At 37.8% G+C, this 23,877-nt stretch overlaps 1 protein-coding gene and 1 pseudogene across 1 annotated transcript in view; both read right to left on the bottom strand.

Moving 5' to 3' along the window:
* Positions 1–201: 201 nt before the first annotated feature.
* LOC107581278 (uncharacterized) lies at positions 202–5,329 on the bottom strand (annotated as a pseudogene).
* Positions 5,330–6,343: 1,014 nt separating this feature from the next.
* LOC107580673 (transmembrane and TPR repeat-containing protein 1-like) overlaps positions 6,344–23,877 on the bottom strand; it is a 49,571-nt gene continuing 32,037 nt past the window's right edge. The window contains exons 9-20 of the mRNA XM_016266345.1: positions 21,375–21,496; positions 18,065–18,232; positions 16,921–17,034; positions 16,601–16,744; positions 15,832–15,940; positions 15,587–15,689; positions 12,539–12,674; positions 12,305–12,449; positions 11,534–11,671; positions 11,024–11,146; positions 9,021–9,098; positions 6,344–6,501 (exon numbers count right to left, since the gene is read on the bottom strand). Of these exons, the coding sequence (XP_016121831.1) occupies positions 6,379–6,501; positions 9,021–9,098; positions 11,024–11,146; positions 11,534–11,671; positions 12,305–12,449; positions 12,539–12,674; positions 15,587–15,689; positions 15,832–15,940; positions 16,601–16,744; positions 16,921–17,034; positions 18,065–18,232; positions 21,375–21,496 (1,503 nt within the window). The 3' untranslated portion in view covers positions 6,344–6,378. The remainder of the gene's footprint in view (positions 6,502–9,020; positions 9,099–11,023; positions 11,147–11,533; positions 11,672–12,304; positions 12,450–12,538; positions 12,675–15,586; positions 15,690–15,831; positions 15,941–16,600; positions 16,745–16,920; positions 17,035–18,064; positions 18,233–21,374; positions 21,497–23,877) is intronic.

Below are 23,877 nucleotides of genomic sequence, written 5' to 3'. Positions count from 1 at the left end.
TGAACGTCCCAATGTCATTTCGAAAGCAGCAGAACAACTAGCCAAACAAAAAAATTAATAAACAACCAACTAGCCAAACGTCTAAAATGATTGTTAGTTTTTAGTTTTTTCTTGCTTATAGATAAAACGTGATTAAAGAAAGTATTGCTTTGCAAACAACATGACAACAAGCCACACAAGGAGTTTAATTAATATTTTAATATAGAGCTTTATTAAAGATTTTAGGCATTTCTGATAAAAGTTTGTATCCATGAGTGATAGGCCGACACTCGAGTGAACACAGCCGGTTTCCGAGGTTCACATTTCTTGCCGCCCCATGTTGTTAGTCCTACAAGGTAGTAGACCCCATTTTTTTCACACATAAGGGGTGCGCCAGAGTCCCCCTATACAACATAAAGAATTTAAGTGACCAGGACATGTGCATGTGAATAGTGATTGTTGAAACTACTGTAAGACTGTACCAAGCAGGAGGTGGAGGCTGCTGCATCCGTACACAGGAGGGATTTCATGTTGAAACGGTCACCCCAGCCCGTCATGCAGGCTTTCTCAGAAAGAGGCTTAACTCTGGCCATATGTAGAATATCAGGGTGCAGATCCACTAATATGAGAAAAATAAAACATAACTACTATAAGAAAATGTTAGCATGTGTTTGAGGAAGGAGCAAGTACAAAGTAGCAATGGACAATAAATATTTCACAGAAAACTGTGGTGTTTCCATTTATCATAAATTTTCCATATTTTCAGATGTAAAGTCAACATGAACTCAAGATTCACCCCATTAACTTAAAATAGGTGTCTGGTCTTCTTGTGCATGACTTAGCAATGCTTGTTCCTCCAATTAATCAAATCAAAAAATAATAATATGACCATCCATCCAAGACATTTCCCTGCCTTTGGCACAAGAATATGGGACAAGCTCCAGCATCCATGCCACAGTACATGGGACAAGTGGTTTGGAGAACAGATGGATGGAAATCAATCAAAAAATAAGAAAGAAAATTAAATGAAATAACCATCCATGACCAACATGGAACAAGCTATTTGGAGAATAGATGGGGAAAAAAATAGAACAAATGGATGGGGATAAAATAAAATAAAATAAAAATCCACAACCTACATAGGACAAGTGGTTTGGAGAATGGATGGATGGAAAAAAAAAATAAAAATAAATAATAATAAAAAAAATCAAATTAAATGATAAAATAAAAACAACCGTCCATGACCTACATAGGACAATTGGTTTGTTGACTATATTGAAAATAAAATGAAAGTAAACTTGGTTGAAAATGCTACTTTATATTGGTATTAATGCTGAACATTTAACTCACAGGTAGCTTTTCTTGTTCCCCAACCAGTTGTCACACAAGATGAGTTATCTTCATTAACCATTTCATCATCTTTATCGGTTATGCACACTGGAAATATCATCAGCCCTGGATGGAGCAAATGTTAAGCTGTACAACTCTGATTGTTGAGCAGGATCTCATGAAAAACACAGATAAGGTCATGTGATTCTATACCGATTCGAGCTGGGACAGATAAGCGGATCATGGAGAGATCGGAGGCAGGTGGGAAGCTGCCATCGTAAGCCAAACTCTGCACGCTTTCCACAGCTGCAGTCTGACCCGACATGAAGTTTAGGTCATGAGCTCCCAAGACCACAACATCTCCAGCACTGTGGGACAAACTGTCAGAGCATCACTGAGGGACAAATGCTGAACGTAGATCATTAAACTCATCGGGCTTACCTGGGAAGGCAATGACGCGGTGCAAGAACCCAGCGGGGGTGAACGAGGACGCCGCTACAGTAATGCGTATCGTGGCTCTGGAGGCTGACATGCCATGGCCAGGAGTTCGCACATGCCTCGCTCACGTTCTCCACCTTGAATGTGCCATCCACAGAGGACACCACCTGTGCCAAGTCACTGGGGAGTTGGCAGGACTCAATTTTGGCCTGACCACACTGCACTGAAGCCACGACATGGAAATGGACATGAACGATGACTAAAGCAATCAAAAAGGTACATGATGAGGTACAAGAGTCTCTTACCAGTTGAATCTGCTTCAGAGTCATCAGAAACAAGTTCATCTATATAATACAAGCAAAAAAAAAATAGCAGCTTTAGAGCAGCCACTGACACATCACTGAAATCTGAAAGTACATACCACGTATTGAAGACTTGATCCATTGCTTGTAGTGGTATAATGTGGTGTAGACCCCTGGTCTTTGGGCCCGACCACACAGCTGCAGTCTGACCCGACATGAAGTTTAGGTCATGAGCTCCCAAGACCACAACATCTCCAGCACTGTGGGACAAACTGTCAGAGCATCACTGAGGGACAAATGCTGAACGTAGATCATTAAACTCATCGGGCTTACCTGGGAAGGCAATGACGCGGTGCAAGAACCCAGCGGGGGTGAACGAGGACGCCGCTACAGTAATGCGTATCGTGGCTCTGGAGGCTGACATGCCACGGCCAGGAGTTCGCACATGCCTCGCTCACGTTCTCCACCTTGAATGTGCCATCCACAGAGGATACCACCTGTGCCAAGTCACCGGGGAGTTGGCAGGACTCAATTTTGGCCTGACCACACTGCACTGAAGCCACGACATGGAAATGGAAATGAACGATAACTAAAGCAATCAAAAAGGTACATGATGAGGTACAAGAGTCTCTTACCAGTTGAATCTGCTTCAGAGTCGTCAGAAACGAGTTCATCTATATAATACAAGCAAAAAAAAAAATAGCAGCTTTAGAGCAGCCACTGACACATCACTGAAATCTGAAAGTACATACCACGTATTGAAGACTCGATCCATTGCTTGTAGTGGTATAATGTGGTGTAGACCCCTGGTCTTTGGGCCCGACCACACCCGACCCCCCAGCTGACCACTCCAGCAAGCTTGTACCTATCATCTGTGAAACATGAGAGGGGCCCACCAGAGTCGCCCTGATCCAGAGGGGTCAATGAGTGTTCACAATAAAGGAAAAGGAAAAATCTTGCTTAAAATTATTAATTTATCATTCATAAATGTCATCAAGCTATTTGGACAGCTGCACCACATGACATTTTACAACCTAAACTTACTTTTACATTTTACAACCTAAGAGACTAACTAACCTTGACACATATTATACACACACACATATACTTTTATCATCAATGTATATATATATTTTTTTATATAATTTTATTATTTTTATAAAAGATTTATGGCTATGATTTGGCAGACCAGTTTTATTAACAAATATAGATTTATAATATTTCACAAATAATATTTTGATGATTGATTATGATGTTCTTTTATACATAATTTATTATATTATATTAATAATAATAAATTATTATTATTATTAATATCACTTAATTCAATATTAATCATTTATTAATGTGATTATTATTATTAATCATATTAATCACATGGCTTTGATTCAGCAGACAAGCTTTATTTATACATATTTTTATATTTTAATTATTATTCTATTTTATTAATAATTCCTATACATATTTTTCTAAGATATAAAAATAAAGAAATGACTTCATTTTAGTCTTCCTTATATCAGGGTAGCTGTATGACCCTGATATTTTTACTTTATGTATAACACATATTTTTGAATAAATTAAGTAATAGAACAAAAAGGAGCATCATGTCACTGACTGACATGAAGTAACTCTTCAGGTATTTGTTAGAAAAAAACCGCCGCAAATGTTTACCTGACATGCATCCATTCTGCCTTCCTCTGCTCCGGCACACACCATAAACTTAAGCATTTTCCCTCTGTAATATTTGTTACATGTTTGAGGCTCAAAAACAGTTACATTGACCTCTTGAAGTCCGGAGGCACGAGGCCCATCTATAAAGAGACAAATTCATCTAATCACATATAACCACTACCTATGAAGCCCATTACACAGGTTATACAGGACAAGGTTAACATATTCCTGCCATTAAGGGCCTTACTCTCTCTGATGGCGCCCCAGCCGGTGACGGTACAGGTTTTCCGAGGGGACAAGTCATTGTTTAAGATGCCAACAGGCCTCACACACTCATTAAACAGCAGGGGACTCTGCAGTTTCACCAGGGCAATATCATTCTCGTTTGTCTTTTGGTTGTAGCCCTTGTGGGAGATGATATTTTCCACCTCTACAGTCTTTAAATAAAACACAAGGGAGTTATACAAATTAAAATGGAATAAAAAAACAAAAAAAACAATCCACATTAGAAGGGTGTGAGATGTAAATAAACACACACAGACACTCACTTGATGGCAGGATTCATTCATATTCTCCAAATTGTGCATTCCAGCCACTGCCTTCCACAGTGACGCCTTTTTATAACTGCTCACAAACATGAACTTTGGTTTTAAGACACATATTTGCACTCATAGAGGTTTTATAGACCAGTGCCGGTGGGCTTACCGTTTGAAGCAGTGGCAGGCGGTAATAACCCACCGCAGGTCGAGGATGGCACCCCCGCAGGCTGGCATTTCTGAGTACTGCAGGGACACCTGCCAAGGCCATGAATGTGCCCATGCCTCCTGCCCACCTATAATCCGGCTCTCCTCCTCATCCTTCTCTGGGATGAAGGCACGAATGCCAGCCAGGTCTGAAAAACAGTGCAAGGAATCATATTTGCAGGCCAGCGGATGAAGTTATGCATTATGAACTCAGCCTTACCATAACACCCATTCCCAAAGATGCAGTTTGTCTCAGCTGAAGTGCCTCTATTGGGATTCTCTTTAGCATCTTAAAAGAAACAGTACACTATATGAAGTAGGAAATCATATGAACAATGCAAGTTATTCAAATCTTAGGTAACATGAGTTCACAAACAACAGCTTGAGACATGTTTAAGTTGCTGAGTCTCACCAGGGTCGGCCTTTGTCCAATTAAGAGAGAGCATTAAAATAAATAAACACTTTTTATGCATGTTCACAAATGTGTTTTTAAAAATGAGCGGAGAAGCTTACAAAGGGCGTTACAAGACAACACCACGCACAGAAAATATACAGCTGTGGGGCCATCAGCGCTTAATTAACTAAGTGGAATAATTCAGAGTTTCACCACTAGAGGTCAGCAAAGATCCAAGCGTTCGCGCGTTAAACTACACGCCCTGTGGATCGAAATCGTAATTTACTTCCATGTTTTGCACGACAAATCTTCCATTATTGCAACAATCTGTTGACGTTATATTTATAATGTACTGCTGAAAATACACGCAGAAAGTCAAAGTGAGCGTCTAAACCAATCTGCATCATTGTTCTGGCTACAGTCACACCAGAATACTAAACTTTAGTCCCAATGTTTTTATTACTAATTTCCATTGCTTGATAAAGGAATGTGTCTCATATGGAAAAGCCTACCATATGCTTAATGTATCATTCATTCACACAACTCAATTTAAAACGTCATTATAATCTGTGACCACTAGTGAAAAAGCCTCATTTGCATCTTTTCATTACAATAATAAATATGTCATTCTTGAGACGTGGGACAAAACAGGTCCAGCAATGGTAACTGCTATTAGCTTTAAAAAATAAAAATACTTTAAATGTCATGAGGGATTAATAATAGAATGTATTTAACACAAATATCACCTTCAATTTAATTTTCTCATTATTATACCAAATCTGTGTTTCTTAGTGTCCTCTCACTATGTCTAAAACAGTGTGTCCACAGAGAATTCAATCATTCATATGCAATAAAATGGATAAAAATGTTTTTTAATGATGAAAAAGAGCTTGTTTTATCAAAAGCAACACTTAATAATATCTCCTATCAAAGCAAGGTTGTTTTTTTAATGACACATGCATGTTTCATAAGATTTTAAAGTTGCGTCCCCACTTTTTGTCAACACCATCAGACATTCAATAAAATATAATAAAATCAGGGAACATCAGGGGCAGCTGTCACTCTAAAGGAGCCCCTTGCCACAGTTCACCTCTGCAGAGTACAGCAGTGTCAGACAGGCTCTGCTAAGTTTTAGTTTAAGAATATTTTAAATCCTAATGTTAATATTTCCTGTGTCACAGCCATGATATGTCAACACCATCTTCCAGGAAATAGTTTGAAATATTTAGATAATTTTATTCTCCTGGAGCAGGTTCCATAAGCATCTAGCATCAATAAGAAAATAGCTACTACATGAACTCCATTGGTTTTGTGAAAGAAATGCCAAATTTGTCAACACCGTCAGATGTCACCACCATAAGATTTTGTGTTCCAATGGTATATCAAAATACTTCAATGTGACTCTTGAATAAAAGCTTTATAAACAATAACGTACTCAGTTTGTTTTAATACAGTAATTGACTGATTCAATGTATTTGATACATCATTTGTCTGACAGTTGAGTTCAGGTCACGCTGTTCCTCTAGGCTCCTTGGAGTTTTTTCTCTAGTCTGTCCAGCTTGGCCAGGTTCTCCTTCAGCAGTTTAGATCCGGGTGAGAGGAGAAGAGCTCTTTGGTAGTACATTCTTGCTGCTGCATAGTCTCCCTAAAAAAATTAAAATAAATAAATAATCGAAAATAAGCACACGACAGTTCAAGTTACAATGGCATGAGAAAATATCCAGGTCATTTTTCATCTAATCAAAAGGAATAAATAAGAATTTATATATGCATTGTGACAATTTTGATCAGACTTTACAATAAGGTTTCTATTTGTTAACATTAATTTATTACTCTTAGTTAATTATAATTACAACATTTACTAATATGTTAGTAAAATCAAAAGTTGTATATGTTAATATTATTTAATGGACCTGAGTTAACATGAACTAACAATGATCAGATGTATTTTTTAACTAGTATTAGGAAAGATGAATAAATACTGCAACAAATGTTTTGCTCATTGTTACTTCATGTTAGTTAATCACTAACCAACAATAACTAATAGGACCTTAAAGTATCACTACTATAATTTTACTTTAAAAAATCTCAGTATTACTGTAATACAGTAATACAACTCATTTAGAATAGTTTTAAAATTATTTTAAAATGGTTTTAACAAACTGTGACTAAATCATTAATATATTAACATGATTTTTATGCTTTACATTATAAATGTATTAAATAATGTATTATAATTTAAACATTTAAATAAATGTATGCTTAATTGAAAACAAAAGATACAATTCACAGAAAACAAGTCAAATTATTTTATGTAATTTTGTATCTCAAGATATGGGGTGCTGTGTGTACATTAATGAGGAAAAAAATGAACTTAAATGATTTTAGCAAATGGCTGCAATATAACAAAGAGTGAAAAATTTAAGGGGGTCTGAATACTTTCCGTACCCACTGTATATATATAAAATGAAACCTATATTTTCAGATTTAATCCATTTATAGCCATTTCATTTTCTCTTTTACATTCTCACAATTTTTTTGTGCATTCTCAGTAAACATGGATCTTCAGAGCACTTCTAAAAGCAATATTTACACTTGTTTAAATATGTAAAAGCTGTTTAAATATGAAATAGCTGTTTGTCTTGTTCAAAATCATGCAGCATTCTCTCATGTACCAGTGTCTGAGATGAAAAATATTGTTAGGTTAGATGAAATCAAATGTGAATCATATTGCAAATTCAGTTGAAGGAAAGACTGTCTTGCTAAATCCTTTTCTATACTAGATCTGTGTCTATTTTAATGATGATTTTACAACAGTGGGATGTATACCGAATTACAGAACAATGCATTTCTGTGTGTATGGGTAGTTTAACACCTGGCCTTGGACAGCTATTTTGATAAAAAGTGATTGCATACATAATTGCCCATCTAGAGCAATATCAACATCTTCAACCACAAGCACACATTCACTGGTATTGGGTAATATTTATTAAATAATCATACATTACTTCACATTGGTTTCTGCTATGACATGTTTAGCACGGCTGCTGCTGAATTCAAGAAATGTTCTTGACAACAGTTCCTATGGCAACGAAATGTAAGTGCAAATATTTCGGTATAATCAAGAGTACCGCATAACAAATTCTGGCCACCGAAAATATGACTAAAATCCATTTAATGACCTAGTTCAAGGATACGCCATTATATATGATAATGTAATTCCAATTTAAAGAGACTTCAGAATTATAGCTTATGAGGATAAAAAATGATATGTAATTCACTGCACAGGTCAATATGCCTTTAGTCCAAGATACATTCCACAATATTGATGCATGAACAAGATAAAAGATCAAATTAAAGCACACGATGAATGACGCTGTCATTTTTTCCCTTCATTTAAATCACTCACAAAATCCTTATGTGAGAAAAAAACAAAACAAAACAAAAACAAAATACAAGTAGACCACCTACAACTGATCAGCCGTGTTCATGGAACACAGTAGATGGCTTGTCATATTTAATAACTCACAGCATTTGTCTGAAATGCTTTCTGAGGTTTTGCAGCCAGCGAAGCAGAACGGAGCTGCAGTGGTCGAGTGGAACGGCTCTGAAAAAATCCCTCTCAGAGACGGTACCTCTGCTTCGATTAAAACAAGAACAACAAACGCTCAATTTGTGCTGGTCTGAGTGCTCGTCTTGGGACGACACATGGGGAAAATGATGAGAACTTCTGAAATATGTTGCTGTGAGATACTGCATTATTATATACCCACATTATTACAAATAAAAATACATATATATATATATATATATATATATATATATATATATATATATATGTTCATTATGTGTTCCTTCACATTACAGTAATAGGAATTTATTATACAAGCTACTGAGAACATATTACAAAAATAATGTCACAATTATTTATGATCCTGTATTAATATATATTCATATAATGTATCATTATGTTTTCCTTCACATTACAGTAACAGGAATTTGTTTACAAGGTGCTGAGAATATATTATCTTGAAAATAATGTCAGTTATTTATTCTAACCAAAGCCTTCGATTTCTTTCCTTATGCAAAATATATTTTTCCTTTTAATTTTGTGGTGAAATTTCTTATCAGTTTTCATCAGACCTCAAAACTCAGCCATCATACCTTGATATGCTGAATGCCGCCCATATTCATCCAGGCTTGTGATTGGTCAGGTTTGAGCTCAACAGCAAGCTTGTAGCTCTGGAAACATTAGATCAACACATGACATATTATATATGGTATATGCATGAGATATAGCCAATGATGAATTCAACAGTATTAAACCACCAGTGAGATTCAACCTTTTATAAGAGTTTTGGGCCATGTAAGAAACACGATCCATTCAAGATTAAAAAAAAACAAACACTGGAGGCGCATTTAACAGTCTGGCTTTACCGCAGATGTGGTGTTGAAATACCGCAAAAAAAACTTTTTGTTCAGGGCTTTATAACCGAGCTTTGAACTGATAGCAGAATTATGTAAACCTGAGACCAGCCTGCTCTCGTCTGTCCTTTTGTGGTCTAAATAAAAGTAGAACTACAGGCCAAATATTAGCGGGAGACCTGGAATGAGTCCAGGATCGAAGAATGCAACCAAAACGGTCCTCGTGCTAATCAGAAATCCTGCCGAAGAAACGTAGTCCCCTTAAGGCAGCCAGGATGTTAAGAAACACAGAGGTTAAAGACAAAGCTTCCAGCGTGAGATGAAGTCTGGACTGTTTATATTTGTAGATGAAAGGAGGTGGGTGATGTTCCTGTGACAGTATCAGGGCACTGGCAAGCAACAGTGTGAAGGTGAGAGAAGCAGCAAGCAGCAGAGAACACAATTACCCAACATTTAGTCTCATGTAGACAAGACTATCAGCAAAACTGATCCATATTTCAGGTTATTCTGACTGAGAATTAAACAGGAAGGGGCCTGATTTACATGTCAAACAACCAATCTCAGTCTTTTATGTTTATTGTTATGGATATAACCCTGAAACCAAAACTGATATATATCTTGACATGTATGTATTTGCTCTGAAAAGGCTTTAAAGGTACGTTTTCAGTCAAAGGAACCATTCCACTGTAGCCATTCAATTCAAAATGATTAATGCAGTAAAATTCAGTAAAAAAAATAGTCAAAGATATCAAAGTGCCACATTCTTCGACATTCTTAGTATTTGATTTTGTCATTGACCTCACAAAAATATGTAAATTAACTTTTAATTTATAAAAGGAAAACATGCTCATAATACAATAAATTATCTAACAGTGAACAAGTTATTGTCTGTATGAAGTGCATCTTTCAAATACAATTTCATTACTGTAAAATGAATACTGTACTCATTATTATTTTATTGTAATGAAAATGCAGTAATGTGTCCAAAACATTTTTTTTAATTCAGAATAAATATTAAAAAATATATATATTAGCATTATTTTTATGCTTTGAAATGGAAAACAATATATACACACACAGTATATACTGTATATCATTGAAGATATAATTTCACTAAAAAAAGTCTAATTATTGTATGCAATACAATTTTTACAATTGTGCTTTACATATTAATTTTGATATATTACATAGTAATTTTTAAATATGGTATATTTCATTTTATTAAAATAATAATAAAATATAATTATTATATTATAATTTTTAATTCCTACTGATATATTTAAATAATGTTTCATTATTTTCTTCCTTCACATTATGTTTATGACATTTCTTTCTTTTCTTTTTTTTTTACGAGCTATTGAGAATTTATTGTTGTAAAAAATATTTATGGTCCTAAGTTAAAGCTTTATTTTCTTTATGGAAAATATTTCTTTCTTTATGAAAAATACAATGCTTTTCATAGAAGGTAAAAAGTATATCAATCAAAACAAAAAAAGAAACATCAAATCTTCTCAGAGGACTGATAAAAACCTGTATATCTTTACTCTTGGATTTTGTATAAATCCAGACAATCAAATTAGAGCTTTCCATCTGGGTAAAGCTCTTGCAATTTTTGTGTGTGATATGCATCAATCGGTCCGTGAACTGTCTATAGGCAAGCTAAGACATAGTAAACAAGAATGTGAAGAAAGGGAATATTTGAAGAGCTCTTCCCTCACATTGACAGCTGCAGATGTAGTTACCTTGAAGGCTCGATCAAGCTCGTTCATCTCTCTGAGCTGGTTGCCCATGGAGAAGTGCAGCTCTGCCTTCACAGCAGGGTCTGACGGCTCCTGCTGCAGTGCTGTCTTCAATGCATCCAATGCCTGAAACACACACACACACACACATACACTCATTAAGCTCAAAACTAGTGCTGAACTTCTTCTTGCTGAGGTTCTTTGTCTCTCAGGAGGCATATAGATTTCTCTTTGAGGCAGAGAACTGCTAAACTGAAGTAATAAAGTAATGAGTAAAGGCATGAGTAATAAAAAGAAATTATATGCAATTTATTCTAGTCTGAGATTCAATAAAATGTGCTTTGAACAGCTGAATGCACTGGCGAAATTAGGTAGGGGCAAAATTACGATCCGGGATGAATTGATTCATTGCCCCAAATGAGATGAAAAAAACCTTGTGTTTTTTCCGTTTCAATACGGTGTAATAAAAGGGAGTGCGCATGAATTGATGCACACAAAGACACATACACGCACCTCAGTGTGGTTGCCTTGTTTGCTGTAGATGGCAGACAACAAGCGGTAACATTCAATGCAGTTGCTGGTCTTTGAAATGATGCCCAGGGTCATTTTCTCGGCCTCCGCAGAGCGACCTGCCATAGCTAAAACCTGAGCCTGTGCAGACAACGAGATGGGAAGAGACAAAACGAGTTAAAAAGGGAAAGAGCGAATGAAAGAGCGACCAGAAAGGAACCCGAGAGGTCCCGGCCTCTGTTTCTTAAGGCGGTGATGTGAATCACACTGAAGGGTCTGTGGAGACTCAATTAAGCTGACATTCTACTCTTTGAAACACTCCAAGCAAACCGTTTACAAAGACCAGTGCCAATGCTGACAATTAATGGGATAGTTCACCCAAAAATGAAAAATTGCTGTTAATTTACTCACCCTTAGGCCATCAAGATGTAGAGTTTTTTCTTAAGTAGAACAGTAAAGAAGATTTTCAGCTGAAACCGTGGTCCTTGGTGATTCATAAAATGATATCCTTTTTTTATTCTCAAAATCGAGAAGCCGCTGACTTGCATTTTATGAATCACCAAGGACCAGTTTCAGCTAAAAATCTTTACTGTTCTACTCAAGAAAAAAATTCATCTACATCTTGGATGGGCTGAGGGTAAGCAAATTTTCACTTTTGGGTGAACTATCCCTTTAAAACAATATCAAACCTAAACCTAACTGGTTGGATTGGAAAAAATATTGAGAAAGGAAACGGTGGGATTTTTTTAGGCTAAAAAGTGACTATAATCTCACCAGGGCGAGCCAGATATCAGTGCTGTCGGGCTGAAGTGTGGCCGCCTCTCTGTAAACCTCCAGTGCCTCCTCATATCTACCGGTGTTGTAGTATAAAGCCCCAAGAGGGGTTAGGATATCCACCTTACGAACCACTTGCAGGGCCCTGTGAGACACACCCACATGTGATTTAGTTTACAGTTGTGCAAGCTGGATACACCGTTTAGATAATGGTATCATTTGATTTCATCTTACCTTTTGTACCATAGCTCCGCCTCTTTATTGTCATTGGACGAGCGAAGAAGACGACCCAGGTTCACCATGGCAACATAGTGAGATGGCTTGAGACGCACTGCTTCCTGGTAATGAAAGGCTGCACGATCTCCATGACCTAAACAGAGACAGGTAATATATAGGTTGTGTATAATTATGTGGTTGATATGAAGCACTAGAGATTTGAGATAGTAACACCCTAACAATCATCTAGCAATGACCTGGCAACCACTTTAAAAACCATGAAACAATGCACTGAAACCACTCAGAATATCTGAGCAACTGAACACAAAAACCCTGGTAAATGTCCAGAGGACCTTAGCAACCATCTAAAACATCCTAGCAACAACATAGGAATATCTTAAAAACTGCATACCAATGGGAACTGCTCAGAGCACCCTAGCAACCACATAGCAATGTGTAACCAAGCACATAGAACACCTTAACAAATGCATACTAACGCCCTAGCAACCACCTAGAACACCACAGCAACTGCACAAAATTCCCTGGCAACCACCTAAAACATCTTAGCAACTGCATACCAATACCCTATTAACCACTTTAAACATCTTAGCAACTGCAATCAATAACCTGAAAACTACCCAAAGTACCCTAGCAACCACATATCAAAGTGAAACTAACCAAGCATATAAAACACCTCAGTAAATGCCCTAGTAACCTCCAGAACACCCTAGAAACCATATAGTAACATAGAACCAACCATATAGCACACCTTAGCAGCTGCATACTAACACTCTAGCAAATATCCAAAATACCCTAGCAACTGCACAGCAATATGGAGTCAAGCAAATACCAACATCCTAGCAACCACATATAACATCTAAGCAACCACATAGCAATTTGGCCCCGGCAACCACCCAGAACATACTAGCAACCACATAGCAATGTGGAATCAAAAACATAGAACACCTTAGCAAATGCATACCATTACCCTAGCAACCACATAGCAACATGGAATGAACCAGTGACAGTGACGTGATATGTGGTCAAGTATGGTGACCCATACTTGGAATTAGTGCTCTGCATTTAACTCATCCAAAGTGCACACACACAGCAGTGAACACACACACCCGGAGCAGTGGGCAGCCATTTATGCTGCAGGGGATTCGGTTTCTTGCTCAAGGGCACCTCAGTCGTGATATTGAAGGTGGGAGAGAGCCCCCACCTACAATCCCTGCCGGTACGAGACTCGAACCTGCAACTTTCAATGCACTGAAACCACTCAGAATATCTGAGCAACTGAACACAAAAACCCTGGTAAATGTCCAGAGGACCTTAGCAACCATCTAAAACATCCTAGCAACAACATAGGAATATCTTAAAAACTGCATACCAATGGGAACTGCTCAGAGCACCCTAGCAACCACATAGCAATGTGTAACCAAGCACATAGAACACCTTAACAAATGCATACTAACGCCCTAGCAACCACCTAGAACACCACAGCAACTGCACAAAATTCCCTGGCAACCACCTAAAACATCTTAGCAACTGCATACCAATACCCTATTAACCACTTTAAACATCTTAGCAACTGCAATCAATAACCTGAAAACTACCCAAAGTACCCTAGCAACCACATATCAAAGTGAAACTAACCAAGCATATAAAACACCTCAGTAAATGCCCTAGTAACCTCCAGAACACCCTAGAAACCATATAGTAACATAGAACCAACCATATAGCACACCTTAGCAGCTGCATACTAACACTCTAGCAAATATCCAAAATACCCTAGCAACTGCACAGCAATATGGAGTCAAGCAAATACCAACATCCTAGCAACCACATATAACATCTAAGCAACCACATAGCAATTTGGCCCCGGCAACCACCCAGAACATACTAGCAACCACATAGCAATGTGGAATCAAAAACATAGAACACCTTAGCAAATGCATACCATTACCCTAGCAACCACATAGCAACATGGAATGAACCAGTGACAGTGACGTGATATGTGGTCAAGTATGGTGACCCATACTTGGAATTAGTGCTCTGCATTTAACTCATCCAAAGTGCACACACACAGCAGTGAACACACACACCCGGAGCAGTGGGCAGCCATTTATGCTGCAGGGGATTCGGTTTCTTGCTCAAGGGCACCTCAGCCGTGATATTGAAGGTGGGAGAGAGCCCCCACCTACAATCCCTGCCGGTACGAGACTCGAACCTGCAACTTTTGGGTTACGAGTCCGACTCTCTAACCATTAGGCCACGACTTCCCAACCAACCACATAGATCACCTTAGCAACTGCATACCAACACCCTAGCAACCACATAGCAACATGGAACGAAACAACACATAAAAAACCTCAGCAGAACATCAGAACAGCCACAGCCATATCACCCTGCAGCCCAAGACTGGTTGCCCACTGAAGCTAAGCAGGGTTGAGCCTGGTCAGTACCTGGATGGGAGACCTCATGGGAAAACTAGGTTGCTGTTGGAAGAGGTGCTAGTGAGGCCAGCAGGGGGTGCTCACCCTGTGGTCTGTGTGGGTCCTAACGCCCCAGTATAGTGATGGGGACACTATACTGTCAAAAATCACTGTCCTTCGGATGAGACGTTAAACCGAGGTCCTGCCTCTCTGTGGTCATTAAAAATCCCATGCCACTTCTAGTAAAGACTAGGGGTGTAACCCCGGTGTCCTGGCCAAATTACCAATTGTAAAAGCGCTTTGGGTGTACAGCAATACACAATAAAGCGCTATATAAATGCATCATTCATTCATCTTTGTTACCACATAAGGCCCTAACAACCGCCAAGAACACCCTAGCAACCAATCACATAAAGCATCTTAGCAACCACAAACCAACTAACACCCTAGCAACCACCTGGAACATCTTAGCTACTACATAAGGCCCAGGCAACCACCTAGAACACCCTAGCAAATGCATAGCAACAATGAATCAACCAAATATAACGTGCGCAATGCCCTGGCAACCATTTAAAGACCCTAGCATCGTGGCAGAGTTGATCTAGTTTAAAGAGTTCTAGAAGTTTCTTACCTGTGTCCACAAGGAACACGCCATAGTTGTTATGGAGGTCAGAACTGTCGGGGCAGTTCTCAATACCCTTGGTATAAATTTCATTTGCTTCTTTTGAATGTCCCTACACAAAATCCAGGGGAAAAATAAGTAATCCTTTTACAAAAAACATGGCCTTTATAAGATCAAAGAAAAAAACAGACCAAAAAGATCACTTTGTATGTGCCTCATTTACTAAAACGAGAACAAATGACAGAGAGCAAGACCTGGTCAGCGTATAGAGAGGCGAGGCTGGAGTAGGCATCAGCAAAATGGGGACCGAAATGAATAGATTCCTTCAACATTCTCTCCGCCTCTTCCTCCTTTCCCTGAGACCTGCAAAACAATAACACCATCATCCTCTTCCTCATATGCACAGACACAGTGGCTGTGTCCAAAACTGAAGGCAGCAGCACAAAAAACATAAAATTACTTCTGTGAACCACAACATCAAACAATATTTTTATCCTATCTACCATTCGGATGTGTCTGGGTGCCTTCCAACATTGGCATACGGCACACACATTTTTTTGTGTATTTACTTCAGAAGGTTACCAGTTTGTGTATTTGATGGAAGCTTGTATCCGCCACTGAATACAAATAAAAATGGTAGTTGCGAGTTTTTCCCCACAATTCTTACTTTTTTTTGCCTCACAATTATGAGTTTACATCTCACAATTCTGACGTTTTTCTCAGAACTGTGAGCTTATATCTTGGAATTCTGACTTTATAACAAGCAATTGCGAGTTATAAAGTCAGAATTGTGAGGTATACTTGCAATTGTAAGAAGTCAGAATTGCGAGATATAACTGAGAAAAAAAAGTCAGAATTGCGAGTTTATATCCCGCATATATAATTCGCTGAGAAAAAAAGTCAGAATTGCGAGAAAATTACCTTTTTATTTTTTATTCAGTGGCAGAAATGGGTGTCCATAGTATTTACTTTCAGAGGGTTACCAATTTGTTACTTCAGAAGGTTATGAATTTATGTATTTACTTCAGAAGGTTGCCCAGGTTGAAGAGAGCTCTGTTGTGATGAGGGTTAATATTCAGCGCTCTCCTGTAATAAACTTCAGCCTCCTCAGTCTGGTGAGTCAGGGTGCCCAGATTATTCAGAGCACTGGCATGTCGAGGGTACAGTCTATACAAAACACACAGGCAATTTACGGATTAACATAGTCAATGAAAGCACTGATTCTTAATTAAAAGTATGAAGGAAATTGGGGTATTAAGGTGTATTTTGGAAATTGGAAATGATTCCTTCAGCAGAAAAAACATTCAGTGTCAAATTGCTCTCATGCCCACATACACACTTACCTGAGGGCTGTTTTATAGTGGTAAATGGCTTCTTGGTTTCGGCCCCTGTCCTTCAGGAAGTTGGCATAGTTGTAATGAACTTTAGCATTGTGAGGTAAAGTCTGAATGCCAGACCTGACGGAGGAGGAAGAAAATAGATCAGGAGCCAGAAGGCACAGTGAAAGAAAACACATTTCGTATTTACAGTTTGAAAGGATGAAAATCCAAAGAATGCAAAACTTAAGTTATTCGGTTTATAAACGTGCCTGACACTCCCTCTGACGCGAAATAAACCAATATCCAGAGTTATTCAGTTACTCCTAACAGTACATTGACTTAACTGCTAAAAGAGAACCAATGATGGGATGTGCACGAGCAGAGCAGCTGGACTGAGTCTCGTCCTGCTGGGAGACGGCATCACAGTATGTTAAGGGGCATAACGTTTCCGTCACACGCTTGAGGTATTCGGCCAATCACAATGCACTGGATAGCTGGACCAATCAGAGCACACCTCGCTTTTCAGAACGATGAGCTTTGTAAAAATTGACGCGTTTCAGAAAGGCGGGGCATAGAGGAGAAACAATAATGTACATTATATGGAAAATAATGTTTTTTTTAAACCTTAAACCGCATAAACACATTGCATTACACCAAATACACAACATAATGTTCTTTTTAGCAACGTCATATGACCCCTTTAAAATTTCTAACTTTCATTCAGCTTAACTTGATGTGCTAAAATAAACTAAAACTGAAATAAAAATGAATATCAATTACACACACACATACTGTATATATACCGTATACAGTATGTGTGTGTGTGTGTGTAAAATAACACTGAAAAATAACATAAAACACAAGAAATGGCACATAAAATCTGATAAAACAGAAAATCTTGGCCAAGCATTCTGGAAAATCAGCTTAAATTGACAGCTGGAACATGTTAGATGGTTTCTGATTGGTCATTAACTGTCTTGAGATTATCTACCAGCTAGATCAAGATAGTCTAATAGCTCCTCTGCGGATGATAATCCAGCTAGTCAATCACCTAAACCAGATTTGACTAGCTAGAAACCCAGCTACTGTGTTGCAAAACCCAGCCTTCATCTTAAACTGGTTTATTCTGGATCTTTCATGCAGAACGTGAATCTGCACATTCACACACCTGAACAGGGCTTCTCTGGAGAGCCAGATCTCATTCTGTTGGACGGTCTTCCAGGAGAAGAGGAGGAGGACAACCAGCATGGACACAGTTAGTGCAGCCGCTCCCCACCGACTGACCACTGAATTCAGTCTGTTCAGCCCGTGCACCACCAGAACACAGTAACCCATACTGAACAAACACACAAAGAGAGTGTTGTTATGGAAAAAGCCTTTGTAATCTGAGCAACACTGCATAGATGGATGAATTAAAGTAGTTTTGGAACAGACCTTTGTGTATATTTCACAGGTAATGTACCGTAGAGAGTATTGTGGGTGGAAAATGGCAAATTGTAAACTGTGATGCTAATGTATTTCAGCATTTAATGTTCTCTCATGTATTTTCAGACAGCTAAAGATCCAGCTAACTCTCATGAAAAATAGCAATAATATACCCTTTAAAAATATTATGTCTATGCAATACTTTAATTAAATATTCAAAATGAGACTTGGAAAAAAAGACTTATGTTAAAAACCATAGAACTCTTGAAAGCATCTAAAATATCATTCATGTGTGTAGCACAAATGCTGAATGACAAAATATGCAATGACGTTTAAAACTAAAAGGTAAAGTGTAGGAGTGATTGTTCACCACAATTACAATTCAAATCATTAATCATTACAATTTATCATTAATCATTACATTAATCAAAACAAATCATTACAATTATATGAATTCCCATAAATTGACTAATATAATAAAAAAATTAAATAACATCATATTTTACATGGATACAATAAAAACAATTATTAAATAAAATTAAATAAAACGACTTCATAATAAATGTATAATAAATGCAATATTTATGCATTAATTTAATTATATATACAAATAACAATGTAAGATATTTGACCTATTTTTATAATGTAAATATTTTAGACATATACATTCTATATAGATATATACATAGATATAGACACAATTAGTAAGTAAATATTCAAAATTACAGAAGAAATATAAAAGTTTAAGGATCAGCTTTTACAAAAACATAATTACTAAATATATTACAGGAAAAAAATATTGTATAAATATCAGAAATTATTATTGTATAAATTATAACATGATTTAATGTTTTATTTATTTAATTAAATTTTTTCCCAGTGGCTATTATTATCGAACACTATTGCTAATTATTGTAACCCTGGTATGATCCACCAGGTAGGCATCAAAACAAAAGCGTTTAAAATTGCAAGTACGAACACAGAATCAGACACATCTGTGAATTATATTTGTAGACTTGAGCGCATATTTGAAGGTAACCATGACAAGGACAAAACTCCCTTCAATCCTTTAGCCACAGGAAAGGGGCCGATCCGATTCCACTCCTCACACTGTTTATTCTCAGACACTGTTGACACGGTCAAAATCAGCTCAAGTCAAAAACAATTACATGAATCTAGAAAATTTTACTTACTAGTGTTGAAAAAGACTGTCGGAGGAAAAAGTGAGTTATAACAAATAGCATATTCCCTGGGAACATCTGTTTTATGTTGGGAAGTCGTGGCCTAATGGTTAGAGAGTCGGACTCATAACCCAAAGGTTGTGGGTTCGAGTCTCGTACCGGCAGGGATTGTAGGTGGGGGGAGTGAATGTACAGCACTCTCTCCCACCATCAATACCACGACAAGGTGCCCTTGAGCAAGGCACCGAACCCCCAACTGCTCCCCGGGTGCCGCAGCATAAATGGCTGCCCACTGCTCCGGGTGTGTGTTCACGGTTTGTGTGTGTTCACTGCTGTGTGTGTGCACTTTGGATGGGTAAATGCAGAGCACTAATTCCGAGTATGGGTCACCATACTTGGCCACTTCACTTCATCACTTATGTTTTTTGAAAGTTTTACTGAAGAAAATGTGAGTGTGCTTGCCCAATGCTAAAGCATTGTTTTTTTGGTTGATAAAATATGCGGTGTATTTAGTATTGCTATGCTCTATGATGTTTTGGTCTCTAGATATGGTTTTTAGATCCTTCCTTCTATATAAGTCTATAGGATTGTTTTGCATATTTTACCAAAGTCAGCATAAAATTCAGGACAAATGCAGGACAAATTTTAGTACTTGGCTAAGTAAACTAATTCAACTAAGTATTGAGTATTTATTTTGCAAGAAGAAAAATATATTTTATATACATTTTATAAAGAAAATATTATTATTTTGCAATGCAACATTTTTTAAAGCCATTTTCCCTCTTTTAAAGTTAAAATGTCTTGATGGATTTGTTTCGTACAAACATGCAGCTTTTCACGTCATAAGATGTTAATTGACGGACTGGAGACGTGTGGATTAATTGTGGATTACTGTGATGCTTTTATCAGCTGTTTGGACTCTCATTCTGACGGCACCCATTCACTGCAGAGGATCCATTGGTGAGCAAGTGATGTAATGCTACATTTCTCCAGATCTGTTCAGATGAAGAAACATCTGAGGGTGAGTAAATGTTTAGCAAATTTTCATTTATGGGCAAACTCTTCCTTTAATTGTCATGAAATTAAAGTCAATGAACCTAAAATAAAATAATAATTTTCTTTGTGCAAAAAAACTGTTAAATATGAGGTAAAATGAAATTTTTGTGCGTTTCACCAAGTACAAGCAATAGTAACAGTGATGTTCCCCTTATATTTTTGCTCCATAGACACAACTAAAGTGAATCAGAGCCTGAGAGCAACTCACATTCCTCTCATAGCTTTTCGCTGATATGTGTGTGGCTGCATGTGTGTATATATGGTTTGGCCTCTGAGCCACAGTTCCACCCTCACGTGTCTGACTACTATTGCTGTTAGCACTAACAAAGACAGTGCTACGTATATTTACCCAGCATGCATAGAGAAGTACCGCCTAAATGCCAAGATAAGTGCCCATCTGATCCTAACACCATTAAACTCACTGAACACAAACTGCTCATTACTCATAACTAAGTTGTATTTATGTGTGTGTATGTGGGTGTTTGTCGGGTCACTGCAACACTCAGAGCTAATAAGATTACTAAAATACCTCACCTCATTGTTCAAGTTTCTGTTTAATCTGGACAGTTAGCATAAATACACACACACACAACAGATCAGTGGTGCATTATGGGAAGCAGGGTTCAAGATTATGTACTGTTATCAGTGGTGTGTGATCCCTACAGCAGGATGAAGGAGAATGAGGGAGAGAAAAATGGAGGTTGAATTTGTAATGCTTTAGAAAAAAAGTAATACGAAGATCAAGAAATGACATTTTTTCAGGCCGTCACAATATATTTTTACAGGCACATCTGCACAATACACACCCACACAAACCTGGGCATGTAGAGAACTCTTTCTGCCACCACAAATCCCACGCGGAAGAACAGATTACTGGCTGGGATGAAGGGAAAGATCAGGAACAGCAAACCCACCAACACCTCCTTCCCTTTCATCTTCTACACAAAGAGAGAGATGGAGAAAAAATAAGACAGATGGAGAGAGAAACCAAACATTTTCTACATTTCCTGCAGACAATGTCAGTGGAGCTTGTCTATGCAAAATCCGCAGCCACAATGTTATTTTGTTGCTAGGGTGTTGCTATGGTACTTAAGAGTGTTTTTTTTACAGTGGCCAAGAGAGCTCACACACTGCAACTGAACAAAACACATGCAAATAAAAAAAAAATCATCAAATTATCACAATGCAAATCCTTTGTACCAGCAAATACTCACAATGCAACCAAATACAGAAACACACTGCAAATACTCACAACAACCAAATACAGAAACGTGCTACAAATACTCACAATGCAAACAAATACAGAAACGTGCTACAAATACTCACAATGCAACCAAATACAGAAACACACTGCAAATACTCACAACAACCAAATACAGAAACGTGCTACAAATACACACAACGCAAACAAATACAGAAACATGCTGCAAATACTCACAACAACCAAATACAGAAACGTGCTTCAAATACTCACAATGCAAACAAATACAGAAACATGCTGCAAATACTCACAATGCAAACAAATACAGAAACACACTGCAAATACTCAATGCAACCAAATACAGAAACATGCAGCAAATACTCCCAAATACAGAAATGGGCTGCAAATACAACGCAAACAGAATACAGAAACGTGCTGTAATTACTCACAACGCAACCAAATACATTTGTATTTGTAGTGCGTTTCTGTATTTGGTTGCGTTGTGAGTATCTGTAGTGTGTTTCTGTTTTTGGTTGTGTTGTGTGCATGTGTTGTTAAACTGATGAAGATGTTTTCATAATATGTTGATGTTTTTTGTATTTGCATGTGTTTTCTATCGTATTCTGAGTGGTTTTTAACTGTGTCGCTATGAGGTTATTAGGACGTTACTATGAGGTTGCGATGTTTTTCTGCGTGTTTAACTGCATTGCTATGGTATTCTGGGTGAAATGAACAGAAATGAAACAAACACAAACATGCACAACACACACACAAAAGCACACTTGATGATATGTCGGACACATTTTTTACTGACTCTAGGCAATATTTGCACTACTAAGATGGGCTTTTCTACACTGCTATAGAGCTCCCATATCTTTATTACTGTTATTTGAGTGTGCATCCTTGAAATATGAGCTAGCATTGTTTCAATTGATGTATAAGTTCATTAAATATGACAGCTGAGGAATGAAGGGTCGATACAAAGGTAAGAATTGGTTATGAAATCAAAGCTAGAATAAGAGAGGTTGGGGGGGGATGAAATCATAACTGTATCACGCTCGGTTTGCTTTCAATAGGCTGATATGCTGATAAAAAATTTATAATAAAACCGAAGCTATTGTCTGGAGTCTCACTCTCATATCCACAGATAGAATATGAATGTTTTCATATTGATTTCTGCCTTCCAGTCCATCAGAAACATTAATTAACTTCAGATTCATCAACAAGTGAGCAGACATGCAATGACTGTGTCAAGAAATGACAAAGGCTTGTATAAAAATGTGCTGATAACATTCACGTCCACAAATCGGTACTATCAACTTCCTCTCAGGCCTGTGTGTATATTTGTGTGTGTTTTGCATGAGATAATTAGCCTAGTAAACATTCCCGAGGAGACAGATTGGAAAGTCATTAGGGTGAATCGTTGGCAGCACAAACAGAGGTCATCCGCAGTCCGTCCCAAAATGTCACTGGGCCAAACTCCATTCAGAGGCCCTCTATAGACTAAAGCCTCGTAGGCCTACACACCGGGACGATTATCGTGCGTGCTTATCGCCGACGTTTTTCGACGCATCTTTTGTGTTCATACCCAAGCGATTTTCGCTGGCGATGAGCCGAGTGAACATGCAAATTAACTCCCTGACATTAGACGGTGCTTAATGAAAAACAGAAATACCTCGGTACACATCGAATCCTATTTGATCGGCAATTCCTCTCCATAACAACTCCCTCTTATCGAGATTTTTGTAGCCGCTGTCGCGTTAGTCATAAACCTCTTTGTGTTCAGACACCAGTGAGACCAGCAGCTCTACATTCATCTTTATTTATTTTATTTATTGTTTTATTTGTTGGGGACTGATACAATAAACATAGATGAAAACAATCATCCCATGCATGTACCATAGTGCTTGTAGCCGAAGCTAATTTGCAACACATCTTGCCTCGATGCATCTTCTTTGGTCTACTTACTTCCTCTTCGTCATTAGGTATCAATGTGTGCTCGGCAAGACTGTTTTGTGCTTGAGCGCCACAAAGTCGTGTTTTACTGTAACTTCAGCAGCTCCAGGCACGTGAACAAAAGCGGCAATCTAATTGGTCGGCCAGTTTTTAACGCGGCGC

Source organism: Sinocyclocheilus grahami, unplaced genomic scaffold, assembly GCF_001515645.1.
Source record: "Sinocyclocheilus grahami isolate Dianchi unplaced genomic scaffold, SAMN03320097.WGS_v1.1 scaffold33.1, whole genome shotgun sequence".
Lineage (NCBI taxonomy): Eukaryota > Metazoa > Chordata > Actinopteri > Cypriniformes > Cyprinidae > Sinocyclocheilus > Sinocyclocheilus grahami.
Note: the sequence above shows the minus strand (reverse complement) of the source record. Positions and strands in the feature narration are given on the sequence as shown.